General features: G+C 39.0%; 1 protein-coding gene across 6 annotated transcripts in view; it reads right to left on the bottom strand.

Annotated features, from left to right (window-relative positions):
- The window catches only part of CERT1 (ceramide transporter 1), a 122,210-nt gene that overhangs the window by 9,856 nt on the left and 89,930 nt on the right, over positions 1 to 22,424 (bottom strand). For 4 of the 6 annotated variants that reach the window (XM_005599614.4, XM_005599613.4, XM_070234673.1 and 1 more), the window contains 6 exons: positions 17,378 to 17,473; positions 14,532 to 14,664; positions 13,594 to 13,664; positions 10,682 to 10,810; positions 10,034 to 10,163; positions 8,224 to 8,359 (listed from right to left, as the gene is read on the bottom strand). In XM_005599614.4, coding sequence (XP_005599671.1) covers positions 8,232 to 8,359; positions 10,034 to 10,163; positions 10,682 to 10,810; positions 13,594 to 13,664; positions 14,532 to 14,664; positions 17,378 to 17,473 — 687 coding nt within the window. In that variant the 3' untranslated portion in view covers positions 8,224 to 8,231. Of the gene's footprint in view, positions 1 to 2,008; positions 5,102 to 8,223; positions 8,360 to 10,033; positions 10,164 to 10,681; positions 10,811 to 13,593; positions 13,665 to 14,531; positions 14,665 to 17,377; positions 17,474 to 22,424 lie in introns of those variants that run through there. The other 2 variants (XM_005599617.4, XM_005599616.4) reach the window with 1 other exon arrangement.

Genomic DNA, 22,424 nt, shown 5'->3' with positions numbered 1-22,424 from the left:
GCCCCTGATCTCAAAGCCTATTTCCTTAGTTTAGACACATTTCTAAAAAGCTTGGGTAGGACAAAAACAATGAAGGCCAAATGTTGTTTATTACCGTTTACATCCCCAATCCTGGACCACCACTTGGCACACAGTGGGTGCTCAATAAATCTTTGCTCTGGGAATTGTCGGGTGCTGGAGAATTGTGGCACCTATCCACATTGCTAAAACGGTCTGGACGCTGACTGCTCCTTGATTTAGCTGCCACACGGATTCCCTGCTGCCTCTCAGGCCTCCCAATTCCGAGGACTAGTAATATAGAACCACAGTAGGGCAGGGCAGAGCCAAAGCTTGCTGCAGTCGCTGCCTTAGCGGGCATTCTGCCGCACGCAGCTCATCAAACCGCCACAGCTCTGGTGGAGCTTGTCTTTGGGTTGAAAAATCTGAGATAAAACAGCCTCCCTGGGCTCGCTGTGGTGGTGGTTTATGACAGAGATCCGTGTTTCATCCCTCTAAGCTGGAGGACAAGAAGGGAGTTAAGGCACCAAATGGTGGCTGAATTCCACCCTTACTTAAAATAAAATTTATCTGTCTGGTGGGATTTTACGACACAGGTATTTGGGATTTTGTGAAACCAATATGAAGTGTGTGGTATTAAGACCCATACCCCCAAAATGCCAGTCTTCACGCACGTCAGCTCTTTCTAATCCATCAAACACTGTATTCTAGATATTAAATACATAAGGCATTAAACAGTAGCAGAGCCTAATGGAAAGAAAGACTTTAGAGTCACTCGGCAGGCCTGGAAGCCTGGCCTGTGTCCTTTTCTGCAAAGCAGGGCTGGTGCCAGCACTGTGCTAAGGGGAGGTCAGAGAAAACGCAGGCAGGGTGTGTGGTACACACTTAATGGAGACATCTCCTTCAGCACACTACAGTCACAAAGCCTGGGTGGTAAGAAAAGCCTGGTGGGGCATCTTCTAGCAACTTCACAGATCTTTAAGATTTGTTCTAGTACTAAACCCACAGAACTCTTGGAAGAGAACAGAAGAGGCCCAACAAAGAAGTGTACCTGGATATCTGTTTAAGGCTATTCAAAGTGTACAGCAGGTTCACAGGTTTGTTTTAATGGGCAGGCAGAGCAAATGCTAACAATATGAGTCCTGTTGTAATCTAGTTCAAACAATGGCCCCCAAATTTGGAAGATACTGTAAAACAACTCAATTTCACCTAGCTAGTTAGAACACCACCTTATTTGCAGGTTATGTTCCAAAGTCAAGCCTAAAAATTGTGTGTAATCAAAATCGCTCTTGAAGAACTCTTTACAAGTGTGCCCTGAGGCCCACACAGTGTCTCTCTGTCAGTAAATGCAACACATTCGCCAGGTTTCCTTTCCAGCAACCCACCGGATTAAGCAGCTGGCATGTGTTCAGAGGGCATTTTGTTTGCTGTGTATCGTTGAACAATAGGAGAGAAAGATGCTCAGTGTCTTTCATATAACCACGGAGGAACTCAATGACACAGGGAAGTGCAAATCCACAATTCCAGTCTCATGGCTGTTCCAGGGCATAAATCCCCGAGTGTAACAAAGGGAGCTGGCCATATTATTTAATAAATGGGAGAGCATTCGTTTATGGCCAAATGCATGTAGTTGAGTTCTAAGTGTGAATGACTGACAGGCACTGTGTTTCCTTTTAGAAATACCCAACTGTATATGGCTTCACTCTCTAGCAATTAAAAAAACCTTTGGACCAGGATCCATAGTAGGAAATTCATTTCAAATTGCAACCCACTACATACACATATGAAGAAAGATTAACAAAATATTTGCTTATTACATGCTATGTATTGGATCTATTCCATTCTATTTTGTTAAAAAAAATTTAGGTTGAAACTCATTAGTTTTCTTGATCCTTAAACTGGGTTCCAACCTACAGTCTGAAGCCCACTGAACTGGAGTACTTCAAGCTCTTAACTACACAGAGAACGATGTAGGGCAACATCTCGGGGTTAAGGAAAACAATCAAGCAAGCACAGTAGTCCATAATATTTTAATACTTTTCCACTTTTAAATACTGGTTTTAATTTTGTGATTGTAACATGGAAGATCCAACTTTATTATTTTTTAAAAACATCATCAGGATCATAAAGCTATTATAGAAGAGTTACACTCTACATATTCCCAGGGTACTTTAAAATGATTATGTTTTGAGTTTGCAGATGAACAATGACAATAATCCAAATACATCGTCTGTACAACTCGGACTAAATACTGGTGAAGTGTTTAACTGGACAAACAACTAATAAGCTTAAGGATAACCAGCACAATTTCACAAGAGAACCAGCTCAGCCCAACTAAAGTTTTCTCAATAGCAATTGACACTGATGTTGTATAGGTGTGCAAATTAGTTGATGAAACTGAACAAATGGGAATCCATTCCTCCTTTCCTTATTCTGTATTCCCACCCCACCCTCCCAGCCACCCGCTCCTTGGTCTGGCTGCCCCTGTGGCGACCCCAAACCAGGAGCTGCCAGGATCACCCTCCACCTCAAGATCAGGAGTCCTGAATTCCAAGCGAAATACTGCGCTCTCTTGAACTGTGCAGCGGGCACTCAGGGCCAACACCCCTCATCACCAATATTCTTCAAGTTTCCATCACAGTACAAAAGAGGAACTGAGGAGAAAAGAAAGTGAAGGGATAACATCTTTTTTTTGCTTGGGAAGAGAAGTAGGAAATAACTGTGTATGAGGAAACCTTGTGTACTTTCATCTGTAGGAATCAGCCATATGGAAATAATTCTAGAGCATCTGGATGTTGTCTAAGGGCTAGTACGTCTCCAAATTCTGACCTCTTTGACACTCTTTTCATATTCCTCAACTCATTTCGAAACCTGGTTGATGGAATTGACTCTAGCGAAGTACCAGTGCCATTATCCAAAGGGAAAATCTATCTTTTTCTTTTCTTCTTTTTTAATACAAATATTTTTAGTGTAATAACTTTATTTACAGAATTGCAAAAGCCTATCATTAACATTTAGTGCAAATGAAACGAATGATAATTAGATTTAGATACTGCTTTGTAAACCTCCCATACCTTTGTAAAATAAAGCTATCCAACTCAGTTATGAAAGAGTTACTTGTCTGTGTTCGTGATAGTTACCAGAAATGGCAAACAGAGAAACAGTTACAGAGGGTACATGGAATTTTTCTGAAGATTCCCCTCAGCAGCTCTGGTGAATAAACCTCCCCTCCCAGCCCTCCCACACTCCACCCCAACCCTGCAGCTGATTGTAAAATAAAATACACATTTGAGGTATAAACTTTTCTTTTTTAAACGTCACAATATAAAATGTTAACTGGTGATGCAGTAAACCGCTATGATAATCTGTCTTGTTTGCCTTACCAGCATTACCACCATAGAGGCACTTCTCCACGGAGTCACATTATGAACAGCATTTTTCTGAAATAAGGCATATTCCATGCACATCATTTAGAGAAAGGTAAATTAAAAAATAGAAAAGATTTATGGAGCATGAAATCTGCGTGCATGTAATGTAAGCGTATGCTTTATATGTATTTTTCTCTCTGTACAGAATAATAAATACCACTCTATCTGATGCAAGTAATTCACTTCCAGGATTGTGCATGTTAAGTGATCAGACTAATCCCATCATTAATTATCACCTTGCATTTATCATTAAGACCCCATTACCATGTATGAAATATATACAGGACATGTTCCATGTGACATGACTTTCTGCTTTACAAAATGCATCTGATTTCTGTGTTTCTACAGAGATGTACAAGTCAGCAAAGTGTCTACAAAATGCCTCTGATTTCTGCAAGCACATTTGCTATAAACACAATGAAGACTTTCAAGTGGGCAGTCACTTCTACTTCCATAAGTACCATTTCTTACTTCCATTCCACGCTTGAGGTTTGTCACAGAGGCCTAAAACTTAAAAAGGTATTTTACATTTAATTTCTTACAGAAACTAAAGAAAGAATTTCAGTTTGAATCACGTGGAATCCTTTACTGTTCTGCTGAAGTTTCTGATCAGGAGGAAACAGGAGCATTGGTCACATTTTCTATGCATATCCTGCAACATATCTTTTAAACTAACCCAAATTAGAAGAACTAACAAACATTCCTGCTACTGGATACTTGAAGTATCAAATCAAATGTCAGACTCGGTCTGACGTGCTTTAACAAGGAATACCGTCTGTCCTCAGAAATTTCAGGAAAACGCAAGCTCATTTTATCCTGACCATTTACCAGAAAGTAGTTTAGACCCACAAGATTTGTACAGATGTTTCTGTTTGGAGGCAGGCAGAACCAATTTAGGAATTACCAAATTGTGTTTGTAACAAACTGAAAAAAATCTGGAGTACACAGTACACAACTAAAAATACAGTAGAAAGATAAAGATATCTGGGGGGAAAAAAAAAGCTTTTCACTCTTTCTCCATCAGAACCAAAGGTTCTTCATGGGAGTAAGAGTATTGAAAAGGCGAGTCACAGGTGATGGCCAGCCCTCAGTTACCGAGACACTTCGCATGACAACGTGGATCAGTACAGAAATCAGCAGCAACGAATTCTATGATTATACAAAACAAAAAGTCAAAAAATTCTGGACACATATTTGACTGCAGGCCTGAAAAAAGAACCCCATCCAGATATTTGGTGCACAGAAAGCACATGCCCCATGTGCGTTCAACTTTTGTGCTTTTCTTTTGTGCACAAAACCTGATACAACTGAGGATCTCAGGCCTGATCACAGGAAATTAAAAATTCTGAAAAAGTTTCCAAAAATTAAAGCATCAATTCCTAGTTGTGATTCAAAGTTGATTTTTTTCTCTTCCAGGAGCAAGCAAATAAAAATATAGCCATATACACGTCATTGTACATGTATTTATAGGTGTACGCTGAGCAAGAGACCTAGCAGGAAACAGCTAGTGTTAGATGTTCGGCTTGGCTCCTGCAGTATTTCCTCCTTTGTGTACACAAGGCCAAGTTGTTGGGCCACAGACAAGGCTATCGATCCTATGTTCCAGCTTAGAGCATTCAATTTTGTTTTCTATTTTTTCCTTCAACATGGAATGTCACACAGCCTTGCTTCAGTCACTGTAGAAAAGAAAATGACAAGTAAAAAACTCAGCAATGTATTATTACTAACAGCTGCAAGACTATTAGAACAGATTCCTCCTGCTCTCTGAATTCATGGAATGCACAGTCTCTATTAAAATTTACAGTTTAAGGATTTTCACCTTTAAGAATGTAAAATTATTAACATTACATATTTGAAACTTATCCCATTGGCAAGGAATAGAAGGGAAAAGGAAACTTTTGAAAGTTAGAAAAAATTAAATAGAGCAATGTGTACAGGTAAGCAAAGAAGGAATCAACTGGAGGCCTGTGGATTTGTACCCCACAAACTGGCATTTCCTTCTTCTTAGTCTTCAATAAAAATTATGCTATACAATACCATTTATTAAGAATTTAAAAAATGTATTTAGGCTATGGAAAAGAAGTCTGCCTTATCTTAAGAAACAAACATGCTCAGATCTTGTCAAAAACTTTAAGAGTTTTGACTAAGAATTCTAAATATCTTTGGACCTCATTAACTCTTTATGGAGTTTCTCTAAAGATGGTACACACTACTGACAGTTACTATTTCTCTATCACCAAAACTGAGAACATCAGCTTTCCTAAGGTGTCAATGCCGGGATCCACTTCATAGACACATCTTCCAAAATTACTATGAAACAAACATCACTTTAGGTAAACAGAGATTTTCACCACCTTAAGTTTTGAACTTGGTCCTTTGCCAGAAGGAAGCTCAACCTTGAGGCTGAGTTGTTTCGGCCAGGGAGTCTTTCCACTACTATCTTTACACACATGCCCACAAACAATGCCAATGCCTTCCCCTGAGATAAATTTTTTCAAAGGATTTCAAGCCCATCTCTCCTAGGTCCACGAAAGAAGGATGTATGCGCTTGCGTGCCCACGTGCAGATAAACACACACACACACACACACACACACACACACACACACAGAGTCAGTCAATAAAATTGTCCCAAACCCAACAGTTTAGAGGCAAATGCTGGTAATATGGTAGCACACGCTTTTCATATGTTTAAGAAAGGTATTTTTCTTCACAAACAGAGAGCATGTTCTACATACAACCGCATTATGATTTCTTTTGCTTAATGCACGGTTACACGTTCTGCCTGCTTAGCAAGGCCGCGGGGAGGGGAAGCAGCTGCGGGCTCCGTCTTAAGGAGAGCAGGCACTGCTCTAGAGGCCTTAAGGCCGTGGGGAGAGGCACAAAGCTTGGAAAGGCCATGCTGTGGCCTCAGGCTTCTGGCTAATTTGATAAATACAGTGCAGAGACGGAATCACTAAGAAAGTCTGTGTTCACATCCAGCCAAAGCAGCTCCACAGTACAGGATATTCTAAGAACAGTCAGCGCATTTCTGTGGTGCGCTTACGTGTGGAGAGAGAATCCCTCCCAGGTCAGGCTGTGTCCCCACCACCCCATCCCGACACTAATGATTCGGAGAAGTAAGACCAGAGCCATTTCCAGGTGAGCTTTGCCTGGGAAAAGCTAAATATCTGGGCTATCAATGCAATAACTCTTGTGTTAGTATCTGACAATAAATTTAGCCTTTGGGTTTTTTTTTTATTTTTTAAAAGAAAGACATACTATAAACAGCATCAGAAATCAGGCTTAATTAAGAAAGTCAGTCATTATATGGTTATTGACTATATTATTTTTACCTAAAGGAACTGACTCAAGAATATAAATTTCTCAGCCAAAGACTTAACGTTCAATGCAGGTGAGAATGAGAGGATGTTCATATATACTTCCAGTTTGTCAATTATACTTTGGCAATATCTATTAAAAATTTCAGTGTTAACACACTGAGGGGTCTCAAATGGACCAAAAGATGCTCAAACTCATTCATAATAAGAGAAATACAACTAAAACTACACTGGGAGAGTATTTTTCATCTATCAAGTTGGAAAAAATCAGAAAGTTTTATTTCCCACATTGCATGAGAGGGTACAGGGTAACAGGCATTCCAACACATTATTGCTGGTGAGATGGTAGATTCATACAACCTCTATGGAGGGCAATATCTAAATTATAAATGCACAACCCCCCAGAAGTGCCAGCAGTGTCACATCTAGTAATTTATCCCACATATAAACCTGCAAGGGCAAAACGACATATGGATATAATTGTAATACTGTTCGTTCTAGCAAAAACTGGAAACTCTACTGTCTACAAATGGAGGACTGGTTAGATAAATGACGTACCTCCATCGGGTAGGATGCTACACAGCTGCAAAAAAAGAATGAAGCAGCTCTGCATGGGTATGGAAGGACCGTCAGGAGAAAGCGCACTGAAAGGGTCAGGATCAGTGTGCGCAGCGTGCTACCTTCTCTTCAACAACAGAAACTCTCTGTGTGGGAGCAATATACTTGCATTTATGTATTCAGGCTTAAAAAATACATCTCTGGAAGGATACGTCGGAAACTAGTATCAGCAGTTATACACTTGGGTGTGGCGGCAAAACTGGGTGCCTAGGGGGCACGGGGTAAATTTCACTGTTTATCTTGTCGTACTGTTGACTTCCGAGCCATGTTAAGATATATTTATTTAAAAAAATGAGAGATTCCAGCTCTCTGTGCAAAGATGTTCAGTGTGGCATTATGTGACGGTAAAAACATGGAACCAACCCAGACATTAACACGAGAGTGGTTACTGAATTCTGCAACACTTACGTAACAGAAGTTAAAAGAAGGAGATGGCGTCATATGTCTCATACCTTTATATGCAATAATGGTGCAGATATGAGTATAAAAAGCAAGCTGCAAAACCATAAATATGGGATAAACATGTTTTAAAACAATCAAGAACATCTGTCTGTACATACACATAAAAGTCTGGAAGAATATACAACAAATCCAACAGTAGTCTCTGGGAAGGGAAAAATATAGAGAATTTGTACTTCTGAAATTCTATAGTTCTATAATGCTAACATTTCTTTAAATAAGCAGGTATTATCTAGCATAAGCAGAAAAAAATGAAAAAATTTAAAGGCTATAAAAATGACAACTCTATCTGGAACATCAAAAAACACAGAAGCCACTTTCAACAACTAACTAAATCTCGGTATGTGCAGAGTCACATCGGTCAAACGTTAACAGAGAGGGGCAGCATCTGCTCTCCAGTACCTGCAATACTAGAAGAGAATTGGCTTTCCTGCGGTTTTCTCTTGGACGTAGGAAGTGAAGCGTTTCAGGAACTTTGGATACTCTCGCTTCGCCACCGCCCTTAACACCGAGGCTGGTGCCCATCCTCCAGGATTCACTGCGAGACAATGGGAAATTAAAGCCTGTTAAGATAGAATTCTCCAAATGCATATGAGGCCCTCATTTTGTTTCTTGGCTTTTAAAAAATTCCTCACGTTGGAACAGTTAGCATCTCAAAGTCTTGACTGTTAATTCCTCAGTATTAACCAGCACAAGAGAACAGATGCAAATAAGGACGCACCTATTACCTTTCTAAAATGTTCTTGGTTCCCTGCATTATAGGCAACAATTAGTCTAGCAATACTTTAGGGTGCTTAAGGCAGATTTATTCATCAAACTCCACCACAACCAGAGAGTAACCTACTCAGCACAACCGTCTCTTCCAGCATCCTGGCAGTTATGGCCCTGTATAAAGAAGAGGTTTGAGCATTTGGTTAGAGGGACTCCTGAACTACCAACAGGAGGAGATGGGTGTAGCGAGGAACCCAAGTGAGTGACGAACAGGGCTGTCTAGCAGCAGGCCAATGTGAAATAAATAATGTAACCAGCAACTCATAAGGATTAGGGAGCAACGATAGGGAAAACTAAAAAGCATCACAATAAGAAAAAGAACTGTTGGGCCAGCCTGGTGGCATAATGGTTTAGTTCGTGTGCTCTGTTTCGGCAGCCCAGGGCTTGCCAGTTGGGATCCTGGGCATGGACCTAGCATTGCTCATCAAGCCATGCTGAGGTGGTGTCCCACATAGAAGAACTAGAAGGACATACAGCTAGGATATACAACTATGTACTAAGGGGCTTTGGGGAGAGAAAAAAAGAGGAAGATTGGAAACAGATGTTAGCTCAGGGCCATTCTTCCTCACCAAAAAAAGAAAGAAAGAAAGAATAAAAAAAGAAAAAGAAAAAGAACTGTTAATTTCCTTTTCCACTGTTGCTTCTATTCCTGATTATACATATACACTATTAGGTAAATATCTAATAAAATGATTCCTAAAACCAAGGATACATGATAGTGATCTAGAGATGAAGTTTTAAAATTTACCTATCCAGCCCCAGCTTCAGAAATTCTGATATAGTAGTGTCAGTGTCGCAATCCAATGTACACATCAGGATAGATGCAGAGAGGGCTGACGGCCACTCTGAATTTACTATAACCAGCGTTTCAATAGATACATAGCTTACATCTGTTAAACATACACAGGTGTTCTGGATGAAGTAATTAGCGAATGCCAAGAATTCTTAGTGATTTCTCAAGGAGCCCTCCCTTGGTCTCTGTTTTGATATTATCATGTTATTGCTGTGCTCGTGTATTTTATCTCGGAGCATGCAAGGCCGCCTAGGTAACGGCCCCTCCTGCTCCCGATATCGTGTCTCCATCTGTGCCCCCGGGTGACCAATGCCTGTCTTAGGTTGCCTCCCCTTGGAGGTCTTACCCGTCATTGGCTAACCGGCCTTCTCACCTCCGGGTCACAGTTTGTTGGCAAGCTTTTTCCAGTGATTATTAACCCTTCCTGCATCAGGGGCAGCTACAAGTAGTTCTGGGTGAAATTCAGGCATAAGCATTTTGAAAGTTTCCTGATAATTTTGATATACAACTCTCCAAATTAAAAATTACTAATCTAAAGGATAAAAACTAAATAGGCATTTGTAAATGGCATTTGTCCAAACCGTCAGCTATCATGTAGATCATGATAAGAACATCCACACTGCCAAGCAGCAAAAACAAAGTACATACCGTTGGCTACATACGTAATCTTGCACAGAATGTTGTCCCTGCTAATCTCCTGGTCTCCCTCTGGTGGGCTTACCAAGGTTTGACAAATCATAGCAACATTTATTTTGGCACGGACACATCGATTGTTTAGCTGTCAAAACAAAAAATCAAACAAAACACCAATACAGGAGATACGCAGTATTCTGTGATTTCTTCCAGTCTAATATGACATTATGTGACCTATAACCACAACTCATCAAAATTTCCAACACAGTCTTATAAGCACCAATAAATAACCCATGCCGAGCTGATCTGACCCCGGGAAGCATCTCTCCTCCTCTCCAGCGGAAATGGAGCTACATCGTGGTGGGAACCACGGACTGATCACGGCTTGAGGGCAACCATGAGAAGCAGCCCACGTCTTGGGCCACTCGGCTCCATCACCGGAGGTCAGGAGGAAAGGCCAGCAGCCCTGCGGGGTGCCCACAGCTGCGCCTGAGCCCCAGAGAGCAGACGGCCGTCCTGCTCCGAGGGGCCAACCAGCTCGAAGCAGGGCCGGAGAAGCATTATTAAGTCAGATGTGTGTGTGGGGTGTGTTACCACTTCCGCCCGGCTCTGTACACTGAGCTGCATGTTGTGGAACCAGACGCATTTACACAGCGTACTTACAGGAGCACTGTCGTGATCCACAGAAAAATTACAAACTATCCAAGTCTCAGGATCATTTTCAGTCAAGGCTGGTATCTTTCGAATGGCAGAAAGATACAATACATCTCGCTGAGAAGCAGGCCACACTCTCTGTGGAAGAAGCGAAAATCTTTTGAAACCTTGAACAGCTTTTTGTTCAATAACATGTAATATGGAACTAACAGAGAAACAAATGTAAAACCAATAAATGCCTCAGTTAAAGGTAAATCCGTCAAATTTTAAATGGAAAGCATCTGAGAATACCCACCAAAGGATTAATTATGAACACCAGCTAATGGCTTTCCAGAACAATACCAAAGGAATAATGTTTCCTTATTAAAAAAAATAATGCTATTTTTTTCTTTAAATTGTGGGGTCAGCCCTGGTGGCCTAATGGTTAAGTTTGGTGTGCTCTGCTTCAGTGGCCCAGGTTTGGTTCCCTGGTGTGGGACCTACACCACTCTGTTAGCAGCCATGCTGTGCTGGTGGCCCACATACTAAAAAATAGAGGAAGATTGGCAGAGATATTAGTTCAGGGCGAATATTCCTTGGGGAAAAAAAAAATGTGGTAATACATATGTCACATAAAATCCACCATTTAAACCATTTTTTAAGGGTATAATTCAGTGGCATTAGTTACATTCACAATGTTATGTAAACATCATCATTATCTATTTCCAAAATTTTTTATCACACTAAACAAAAACTCTGTGCCCATTATGCAAACAAAGCTCCCCATTATCCCTCCTCCGACAACCCTTGGTAAGTACAGTATCTGCTTTTAGGTTTAGTATTAAACCTCTGTTTAAATTGTCCAGAGACTTAAAAGCAAAGATTTTAGGGAAAGAAGACTGCTCCTCTGACACCCTAATCATGTTGGAAGAATTCCAGATGAGTTAGATCAGGCAAGGAATAGCATACGTGGCTGGGATGGCACGGAACCTAGGTCTCTAAAGCTGGGCCACGTGCCTTCAAACGAAAGAAAATATGCACGGCGTCCTTCTTGATCACAGAATATAAGAAACAGCCAACAACTCAGTGCTGATACAACACAAATCACTGGCAAAGTGAAATGGCTCATCTTTTAAAGATGCAAAATTTCATGAAGCTGATGAAAGTAGTGTTGGGCAAATGTACGTGAAGCCAAAAATAAACGAAAATTTGGTCATATTAGAATAAATGCAAATCCACAAGGATGATAAGACAGAAATTTAGAGTGAGACTAACTTAAACCTCAGGAGATGAGCAGCCCTCTTTAAGATCCTATTTAAAGAAGCCAAATTTAAAGAAAAAGATGTATGGCATTATTGGATTTTGTTGAAAAAACTATGCCAGGACAATCTGTTTATTCAAATAATTATAACTGCAACAAATTTTGTTACATATAAGATACACTATTTTAACAATTTTTGGTTTTACTTTTAAGAAGTAATTCTAGCTCAGCCTACATAACCTTCCCCTCCATCCACTATTTACAGGTAAGACACTTTCAGCAGGTTGTTTTCCAGGATCAACTATCTTCAGACAATGAGACTCTTCTGATTCTAAACTACTGGTCATTTGTGTCAATTCTAAATTACAGGGCGAGCAATCGATATTTTAACATCCACTAAATTTTACACTTCACTTAGAGCCCCTCTAAGTCTGTATGCTGAAACAGAATCTTCGTTGTTACACATTTCTTGAGCAGCTCCCATGTAAAATAAAGCCCAGTCATAGTCATGTAAGATAAGATACCTCAGATGACAAGACTGAGCTCAAGAAATATATAGCAAAGCTCAATCATTTTCATATATTCAGTTCAATTAAAAAAACCATTTAAAAAAGACAAAAATGAAGTACTTTTTGAATCACATATATTTTTTTTATTTTTGGTGAGGAGGATTGGCCCTGAACCAGCATCTCTGCCAATCTTCCTCTATTTTGCATGTGGGATGCCACCATAGCATGGCTTGATGAGCAGTGCTAGGTCTATGCCTGGGATCTGAACCTGTGAATCCCAGGCTGCCGAAGTGGAGCACGTGAACTAAACCACTACACCACCACGCCAGCTCCTATATTCTTATGTAACATATAATATTTCTTTTGGTGGATCTCTCCAAAATTTTAATTCATTTTATACTACTCTTTATTCACTATATCATTTGGCAATATTCAGAAAGGGAACAGAGCAGAACAAGGTAAGAGAAATATTACTTTTATAATCGATTTATTTTCCTAGTTGTAGGTCCTTCCAGTTCTTCCACGTGGCATGTGGCCTCAGCGTGGCTTGAGGAGCAGTGCTAGGTCTACGCCCAGGATCTGAACCTGCGAGCCCTGGGCCACCGAAGCAGAGCACGTGAACCCAGTTGCTATGCCACTGGGCCGGCCTCAGGAATCAATTTAAATGACAATGTTTCTGTGTGCTTTGGTGTATGACGGATCTCCCAACAGTCATGCTCAGCAATTTTCCCTTGCCTTCAGATAATCCACTCAGATCACTTTCATATCTACTAGTCTAATAACATACTGTTCATTCCCCTCATTACTGCTGTCACAGGAACTTTCACATGTGGTATGATTCACTTTCATATTTGATAACTATCATTTATCTCCTATAGAAACTAGATGCTAGTTAAACGGATTTCAATATTTTCTCTTCTAGACTTAAGTCTGCATAACTAACTGTAGATCTTTATCAGACACTGTTTCTGGATATTTCTCAGGTTTCTGCCTGCACCCATTTCTGCTTTAAATGAGCTGATATACCTTTCACATACATGATATTCAGGAACTATTAATAAAGTCTTTGGATCTTCTGTGGCATTTAAATTCCTGCCAAATTTTATTTTAGAGAATTTACATGTCTCAGTTTGAACTACACTGGAATCCTTTTGGGATGTAGATATACTTACCTTGTGTGTTTGATAAATGATGATTGCATTATCAGCTAATGTTTCCACCACATGAAAGTTTTCTATGGTTGCTGAAATGAAGAGAAAATATTAGTAGCCAAAAAGGATGTATTACTTTTTCCTAGAATGTAATTAATTCACTTATAATGAAAATCAATTACAAGTGGAGACTAGGATAAAATGAATAGGATTCTGCACTCCCTAGGTGAAGACCCAATGGGAGGTAGTCCACACTGAGAAGTGGGGCCATAGCTGGGGGCTGCGAGGCCTGATCACCAGGAAGTCTCATTTTCTTTGGCGCGGTATCTAGCTTCCACAGCAAGAAGGCAATTCTGCTGACTACTGCAGTACTCAGGCACAAGTTATTCCCCAACACCACAGCCTCCCCTAGAACCCCTAATTTACTGGGGTGAATAAACTGTATCTGGATATTCATGAAACAAGAACATCAAACTGCCACTGGTAAACATCTTGTGATGTTCAGAAGTATCTGCATTCATGAAATTTGGTGCCTAAGGCGAATATACATACACCAAGAATAACTCTATACAAACTACAGCAGGATTCATCTAGGATTTACCATGGAAACAAAACAGTCTAGGAAAAACGAAGCTGATAAAATAGAAACTTTTAATTTTAGTCCCGGCTTTTCCACTAACCAGTTCTGTGGCCTTTGATAAGTCACCTGACCTATGTGAATTCTACTTTATTACCTAGCTGTCATGCAGGATTACTGAGGTTGGGGATCAAATGCTATATATACTGAGAAGCACTGTGTTCAGTGGAAAGCTCCATTGAAATGTAAGTCTTCTAGGCTCCTCCAGATATTTTCTACAGTGACCCCGTAAACTACAGATGAGATGCAGAAAACCGAGTTGGATTTCATATTAAATTCAAAATAATAATTATATTAAAATATGTTAATAATGGCAGCTTACTTTCCCAATCATTGCGAACGTCAACATTCCAGAAGTAATTGCAGACCTCGTGTCCTGTAACACCTTTAACTGCATGAGTAGCTTTCAAAGGATCCAGAACAATCCCATTTTCTTCTACTTCTCTTCTATATACCTGAGGAGGATATATTTAAAAACCTGTTTAAAAAATGAAAATCAAACCCCTAAAGTACAAGCTTGAACGTATCTTTTTAAATTTAGCTGCTTTTTAGAATTTTATTTATGAAAATCTACTTATGGAACATAAATATTCTGCTGAAATAAAGTTAAAATTTCAAATTATTGACACAGACAACACATAAAAAATATTTAAAACTATAAATCCAGGGTAAATGTCAACTATGAAAAATAGGCATATATAATAAGTGACTAATTACTGTGAGTTGTTAAAAAAATAAATCTACCCACTTAATTTAGGCACTATTTACTGAACATTCTCAAAGACCGTTCAGCACGGCCAGGAAGGCCAGTGAGGTGCTGGAACCCATCCCCTTAAGGGCCTGACACAAGGCAGCTCTGCTCAGTGCCGTGTCCTTGGCATCTGGAACAGGACCTCACGCACAGCGGGCGCTCAGTTATTGCTGAACCAATGACAGAAAGCTAAAATGGCATACAGAGCTATGCTATCTCGCTTTAAATACTGAGGCTGTGTACCTAAAGTGCTGAGTAAAATTAAGTATTTCAAAATTACAAAGGGTTAGCTACTCTAGAGAGCACTGTTAGCAAGTTCTTTGGAGAAATGAAAACACATGCTCCCACAAGGAGAAGGAGCTCCCCACAGCCCCTGGGAGGCAGTTCATATGGAGGTTCTCTTACAGTCTCTCACCAAACGACCTTTCCCTACACGCTTCTTTATTTATCCCATTGGGACTGCTGCCTTCCCGGTCACTCAAACTGCAAACCCTAGACCTCTGCTTCCTCCCTCACACTTCACGTAGCCGTTAAGCTTCTTACTCATCTTCTATCTGACATCCAACACCTTGACTTCTCTACCATTGGTGACCTCTTGTAGGGCGGCTTTCATCACCTTGTACCTGACTCTCTCAAGTGGTTTTCTTGGTTTCTAGTTTCTTCCCTTATCAGGTTATCTTTCTAAAATGGTACTTTACATACAGTGGCTAACCAACTGTGACAGACAACAGACTATTCTCTTTAGGAGGTTATTCTATGCTCTCCATAACCAAGCTCCAATGTTTCTCTCTCTGAAGTTGGTCTGTAGGAGCACTTACTCTCCGTTCCTCACCCCACATGGAGGGACTTCCTCGAAGTTCTCACTCTGCTTTCTCCTCAGCCCTTCACTGCCTCCCTGGGGGGAGAAAGTGACTCCTCTGAAGGGTGAGTAGAGAAGGAGGACCAGGCAGGCTGGGCTCAACTGCTTCTTCTGCAGGGAGCACGCCTCCTGGTCTGCCTTTGGGGCTTGCTCTTGTAGGGAAGGCCTGTGAAGCGCCAGCTATGTCAGAAACATTCTATTTAATTCTGGGTTAACATATCAGCAAGACCTTGTGGCAGCCGCCCTCCATGCTCTCCAAGCAGCTTATCAGAATTATAACTAACATTCTGATATCCCTTTTACTTGTCTCCTCTATCTTATTTCTTAATTTGTTCCCTATTCAGGAGGAGCAGAAATTCTAGCAACTAGTAGTATATCTCATTTGCTACAATAATTCCGGTCAGCACAGTCTGTACAAAACTACTGCCTATGAAATTGCTTTCAAATTTTTGCTCAGGTTATATTTCCTGTCTAAAACAGCCTCGCCTCACCTTTGTCTCAACCTTGTTTCCATTTGCAGACACAGTTCAAAAGTTTCTCCTTGGTGTAAAACAAGCTAATTGTTTCAAATCAGAGATCTTTCTTTTCCATTTTTTCTTCACTACTCATCTGTACTCTTCATTCAATACATTATTGAATGGAGTCAAGGAATGGCATCTTTTAAATATCAAAATCGTCTTTCCCCAACTAAAGTTTCAGCTTGGAGGGAGTCTTATTAATCATCTCTTTATCTTTAGCATAGTGCCCTAGACATGAGGCAACACAAGATTCAACGCTGCTGCTGCTGCCTTTCTGTTCACCTCAGAACCTCTTATTCCTTCCTCTTAGTCTCTGGCTCTTGTGTTTAGGCATGTGAGAAAGATTACTTGACCAATGTTCAAATATCCAAGATGCAGTGAGAGAAAGGACAAAACGTGAGGTATAGACCAAAGAGGGGAACAAGTGACATCTGGGAACAATATTTAGTATACTAAAAATAACTAAATAATGAGAAATATCCAAATAGAGAGCCATCAGCTAACTGTGACTTGTTCATATCCAAACCTCCAAATTTTACTTTCTCCATAGCCTAGGGAAAACAGAATGGTTTGTGCAAAGATTTATAATATGATCATAAAGAAATTATGTAAAAGCTAAACCAATGAAGCAAAAGGATATTTTATTTCTCAATATCTGGTGCTTCTTTGATCATACGTAATAATTGTTTAAAAGTAATTTTAAAATGCTATCCTGGGGCCAGCCCGGTGGTGCAGCGGTTAAGTGTGCATGTACCACTTTGGTGGCCCGGGGTTCGCTAGTTCAGATCCCGGGTGCGGACACTGCACCTCTTGGCACGCCATGCTGTGGTAGGCGTCCCACATATAAAGTAGAGGAAGATGGGCATGGATGTTAGCTCAGGGCCAGTCTTCCTCAGAAAAAACAGGAAGATTGGCAGCAGTTAGCTCAGGGCTAATCTTCCTCAGGGGAAAAAAAAAAAGTTAGCCTTATTCTTATCAATAGTAATGATAATGACTGCACAAGAGCAATTAGCAAGCTATAACCTTTCATTGGGAATTACCTTCATTTCTCCTTCTTCTACAACCAACTGCCAATTGGCATCTCCGCCTACATCCTGTAATGAATAGGTCATGTGGTTCTGCACCATCTCTTCAACCTTGAAAAGAAAAATAAAGCCATAAGAATCTACATTCAATTAATAGCTTTGTCAAAATCTCTAAAACAGAATGGTATTCAGTTTACATCAGTTCAGAAATGATGTTCTTAGAAACTGAGCAACGAAAAGGCACGAAGGTTAGTAGATTTTCTATAGTATTGAAAAGTTTAGTCCATATTCCAGATATCATATCCAGGTTGCAAGAGGGAGAAATGTGGCGAAGGAAAATGCTTCACTCAAATAACATAGACTGCCCTAATGTTCATCAAGTGACCAAAATAAGTACTTTCTGGAAAAAAACAAATATTCTTTAACCATAAAATGCTTCCTTACAGAGATGATATCTCAAAGTATAATATCATGGAATCCTAAGGGCACGAAGAGACTACCTAGTTCAATGTTCCCATATGTAAGACTATATAGAGGAGATATTAGAAAGTTTGCTACATGTCAAGATTTCCCTGCAAAAGGTAACAAAATTTTCACTATTTCACTGATAACTCTTATCATGAACATAAGCCAAGTCAAAAAATAACCAACTCCCCACCTATTTGATTCCAATTTCACTGTTTTAAGTTCTTTTAGAAACAATGCTAATACTCATATATGAAAACGTTTACAAATACTCACTTCTAAGTTCATTCTTTCTAAATTTTGAACTAAATTTCTTTCAATGAAATTTAAATGCAACGTCTACTGTTAACTATCCAATTAGTCTACACGTCTGACATAAGCAGGTCAAGTTGACTGCTTCATACTCTCAGAATCCCCCATCAGACTTATTGGTAAGATTTCACTTGAGTATTCTTTGCAGTCTCCAGTCTGAAATGTGTTTTAAATAGAACTGAAGTGATCAAACAATTGTCTCCGAAGGAATTGGCTCCTTTACCGTCTACACATGAACACCTTTCCTAAGCTCTATTTTCTAACCTTTTACTCATAATTTTGTTTTATGTAATAAATACATTAGAGAAGGAGTGAGAGTTGGAAAATACATATTTATTTCAATTTAAAAATTTATTCCTAAGTTTAACTACTTATTTTACATAAAGTCTATCAGTTCATTAGGGATACAGAGTAAGAATCAAGTTTACACATATTCTGAAATAAATACATTAATGGTTTGCGGTCAGAAATTCTTAAAATTATTCACCCTGTGGATATAATCTTTCTGCTCAAAAGCATGTTAGCAACATGTTGCTGTGGCACGTACTTCTGCTACTTCAAGTTCTCTGGATCTCAGAATGCATTTTTGTTACTGAAAGTAGGCATGGCTTTAAGTGTCTCTCTAATTGGCAAGTATTAGAAAAAAACTTTTTGGTAAAAATGTTTACGCTGAGATTCTACGATCTATTTTTATACTAAATAAACACTAACATAATATTTTCTTGTTTTATTCATAATCCTCAAAACAATGTGAATGGTGTTGGGTTACAGACTTGAGACAAGTTTTAAAATGTGACTAACAATACATTCTATAATTTTATAAAGCCTTAATTGGAAAACGTAATTTCAGAGGCTGCCTGGAAAAACCTGTCTGTCTATAATTTTTAAATCCGCTTTCAGAAGGTAAGGATGACTAATGCAGGAGTCCAAGTTACAAATACATAAAAAATGTATCTGATTGCCAAAAGAGGAAGAACAAAGAAAGGTCCGGTCAGTACGCATAAATAAACCACAGTAGTACTGGCTTGATTCATTTGTGTCACATTGGGAGAAACTTTTACCCTTTTCAGATTCCAAGATCTTACAAATCTTTAGATTTGAATATGTATTTCCTAGGTGGGACACTGAGAGTTAAGAACACCTATAGTTATTATGCTTCCCCCAAACAAGCCCTACTTTAGACAGATTGCTTGTGAAAGAAGAATGTGAAGGATTTCTTTCTGTTAAAAAACAAAGACAGTTCTGTTAAAAAAAATTTTAGGGCCACTTAGTTCTTTTGTTGGAAAGTATGAGGTAATTGCGTTTTTGTTTGGGAGATTATTTCTGAATAAGTTATTTCAAATGCTTGAAAAATGAGGTGTTTTGGTACAAAAGAATCTGGATTCCACAAATATATATTGATAGGAGGTAACCTAAGTTAAAACACTGTCTTTCTATACAGATGGAAAAATGGCATTCCCATCATAGTCACCATTGCATCTATGGACAAGTTTTCAGTCTTTTGTTCTTAAACTTCCTTGACCTAAGAAGGCTTGAAAAAGTCCAAGAAAGAAACAAACAAGATGTATTCAGTGCTGTGCTTCTAGGAAATTAAAGAAACTAATGAAATACTCAGTAAAATTATTGTAGCAACCATCCCTGCAAAGCCTTCCTCGTGAAATCTTTATCCATTATGGCATCTTCCTCGAGGTAATAACATTAAGGTTAAGAAGAGACGTAACACAGGTAAACTCTGTGTAATGAGTTTTATGTTCACTGCAATAACATAAGGAAGTAGTCGGTGTCACCCAGGGGCAGTGGCTTGGGCATTCGTGACCACACTGACACTTCAGACCTAACCTAACGATCTGCTCTGTTTACTATTTTCAGTTATGATTGTGTGTATCAAAAATAAGTGGGAAACAAGACCATTAACTTGGCTGACAAGAATAAATATAAGCCAAATTTACCATTTTATTAGGCTTAAAGTTTGATATACTAGGAAATAACGTTACTAGAAACACCTGCTATCATGTAAAAAAAAAAACCAAAACACTGGGTCACAATCATTGAAGCAGGTTGCACCTGCTTTAACAGTGGTTGCAAGATTTTTTTTTTTTTTTTAAAGCTGTAACACACCCTTGTGGGTTCTTTTTTTAAAGATTTTATTTTTTTCCTTTTTCTCCCCAAAGCCCCCACGTACATAGTTGTATATTCTTCATTGTGGGTCCTTCTAGTTGTGGCATGTGGGATGCTGCCTCAGCGTGGTTTGATGAGCGGTGCCATGTCCGCGCCCAGGATTCGAACCAATGAAACACTGGGCCGCCTGTAGCAGAGCGCGTGAACTTAACCACTCAGCCACGGGGCCAGCCCCCTAGTGTTTGCAAGTTTTAATTAGACTAAGCATAATTTAAGGAATCATGCCCTTGTATTTTTTTTGCACCTAGAGTTGAAAATGATGTGCTGACACACACAGCAGTTTCATATCAAAGGAACTATTGAAAAAAGCGAGATAAATTTGAAACAAGAGGTGATGGCACTCCAATTCTAACCTTTTCTTCCACCTCACATTTGAATCATTCAGTATGCCATTTTAGGAGGTTATCTAATTGTATATTTCTAACATTATTAATACAGAAATTTTAAAAGAAAATTGCTCTTTGATGGTACAACAAAATTCTAACGAACAAAAGTCCTAGAAGGGTTCAAACGCAGCTCAGATTTCTTTCTCCTACCCATGTGAAAGCAACACAACTATGCCTACTGTTACACGTGGAGTCAGAGGCACAGAGGGATTTGTTGGATAGAACATCTGTTAATAACAAATTAACAGTGTACTGCTAACCCAAAAGAAAAATGGCCAAGGACATCATTAGTTAATTCACAGAAGAAATGCAAACAGCTAAGAAGCAAAAATAACACTTTTCGTCTATCAGAACGACAAAAATTACCTGAATTACAATATTCAGTGTCATTACAGCAAAAGAAAACTGACCTGGGAGTGTAGTTGGTTCAACTTTTCTAATGAACAGTTAGGGAATAAGAATAAAAAAAACTTAGAAGTGTGCACGCCCTTTGTCCTAACAATTCTGCTTCTAGGAATATATTCTAAGAAAATAACTGGATAAGTGTACAAAGATGTATACACAAGGATGCCCATGTAGCACCCTGTATAATAGAGACAAACTGAAAATAAACTAAATGCTCAATATTAGGTTGAATAGGTAAAGCCAGTACACGTAGCCATGTAATAGACAAGGAGATGTAGACCTATATTCACTGATAGGAAGATGGGCCTAATTATATGTCAAAAAAAGGAAAAAAGGTGGTTCCAAAATAGTAGATACAGAATTATCTACTTTGGTAAAAAAAGACAATTATTAACGTGGGTGTATTTATCAATATGTGCCTGATTTTTTAAAAATATATATATATGGAAAAGAATACGTATGAGAATATTAACAGTGATTTAGTATTTTAATTTACTTTCCATCTCTGCTACAATTAGCATTATTACTTACACAGTAAAAAGGGAGGGGTGAAATACATAATAACCACAACAACGTGTTACCATGGACATACAGTGGGAAAAAGCTTTACACAGAAGTGATTTGCACTGAAGCTCACCATAGATTAACCTGCAGAGCACTGCTCATCCTTTGATTTTTCTTTTTTTTCCAACAGAGGATGATTTTTTTTGCCATTTGATTTTTGATGGTAACTGTGTTACGCAAATAAATGTGACTGTGTTATGCAAAGAAATGTGACCAGAAAGATTTGTTTATGAGTCAAGTCCTGTCTACTTTGTGTGCACTTTGATTTAGAGCTACTTCACTCCCAGGATACACCCATCAGACAGATTCATGTGTCACTACTAATTTCCTAGTAATTCCTAATTTCCTTAATTTGAAATTATTTTCAGTGCCTGTCTCAGTTCTACGCTTAATTATCCTACCCTATTAGGACTATGAACATCATTTCAACAAGAACAAGGCAGTCATAAACCAAGACACGTATGTAGATGGCAAAGCAAAATTAAGCAACAGTTAATTACCAGAGCCAAGGTCTGCTAATGATAATAAATACTTTAGCAAGGACAATACTTGAAGACCTGGATGTTATTTTTCTTTATTTTTGTCTCTTTTGGCATACAAAACGGTACAATAATCAAAAGCTAAAAACAGAATCTGACCAACCTTGAGTATCACAGATTAGAAAAAAATCCACTAGAAAGATTTTTCTCAACTTATATTCAAGAGTTACACAAAAAATTAGGTAAAGAAGTAAGCTACGATTTGGCAAAGTC

Source organism: Equus caballus, chromosome 14, assembly GCF_041296265.1.
Source record: "Equus caballus isolate H_3958 breed thoroughbred chromosome 14, TB-T2T, whole genome shotgun sequence".
Lineage (NCBI taxonomy): Eukaryota > Metazoa > Chordata > Mammalia > Perissodactyla > Equidae > Equus > Equus caballus.
This window is presented reverse-complemented; position numbering and strand designations above follow the sequence as displayed.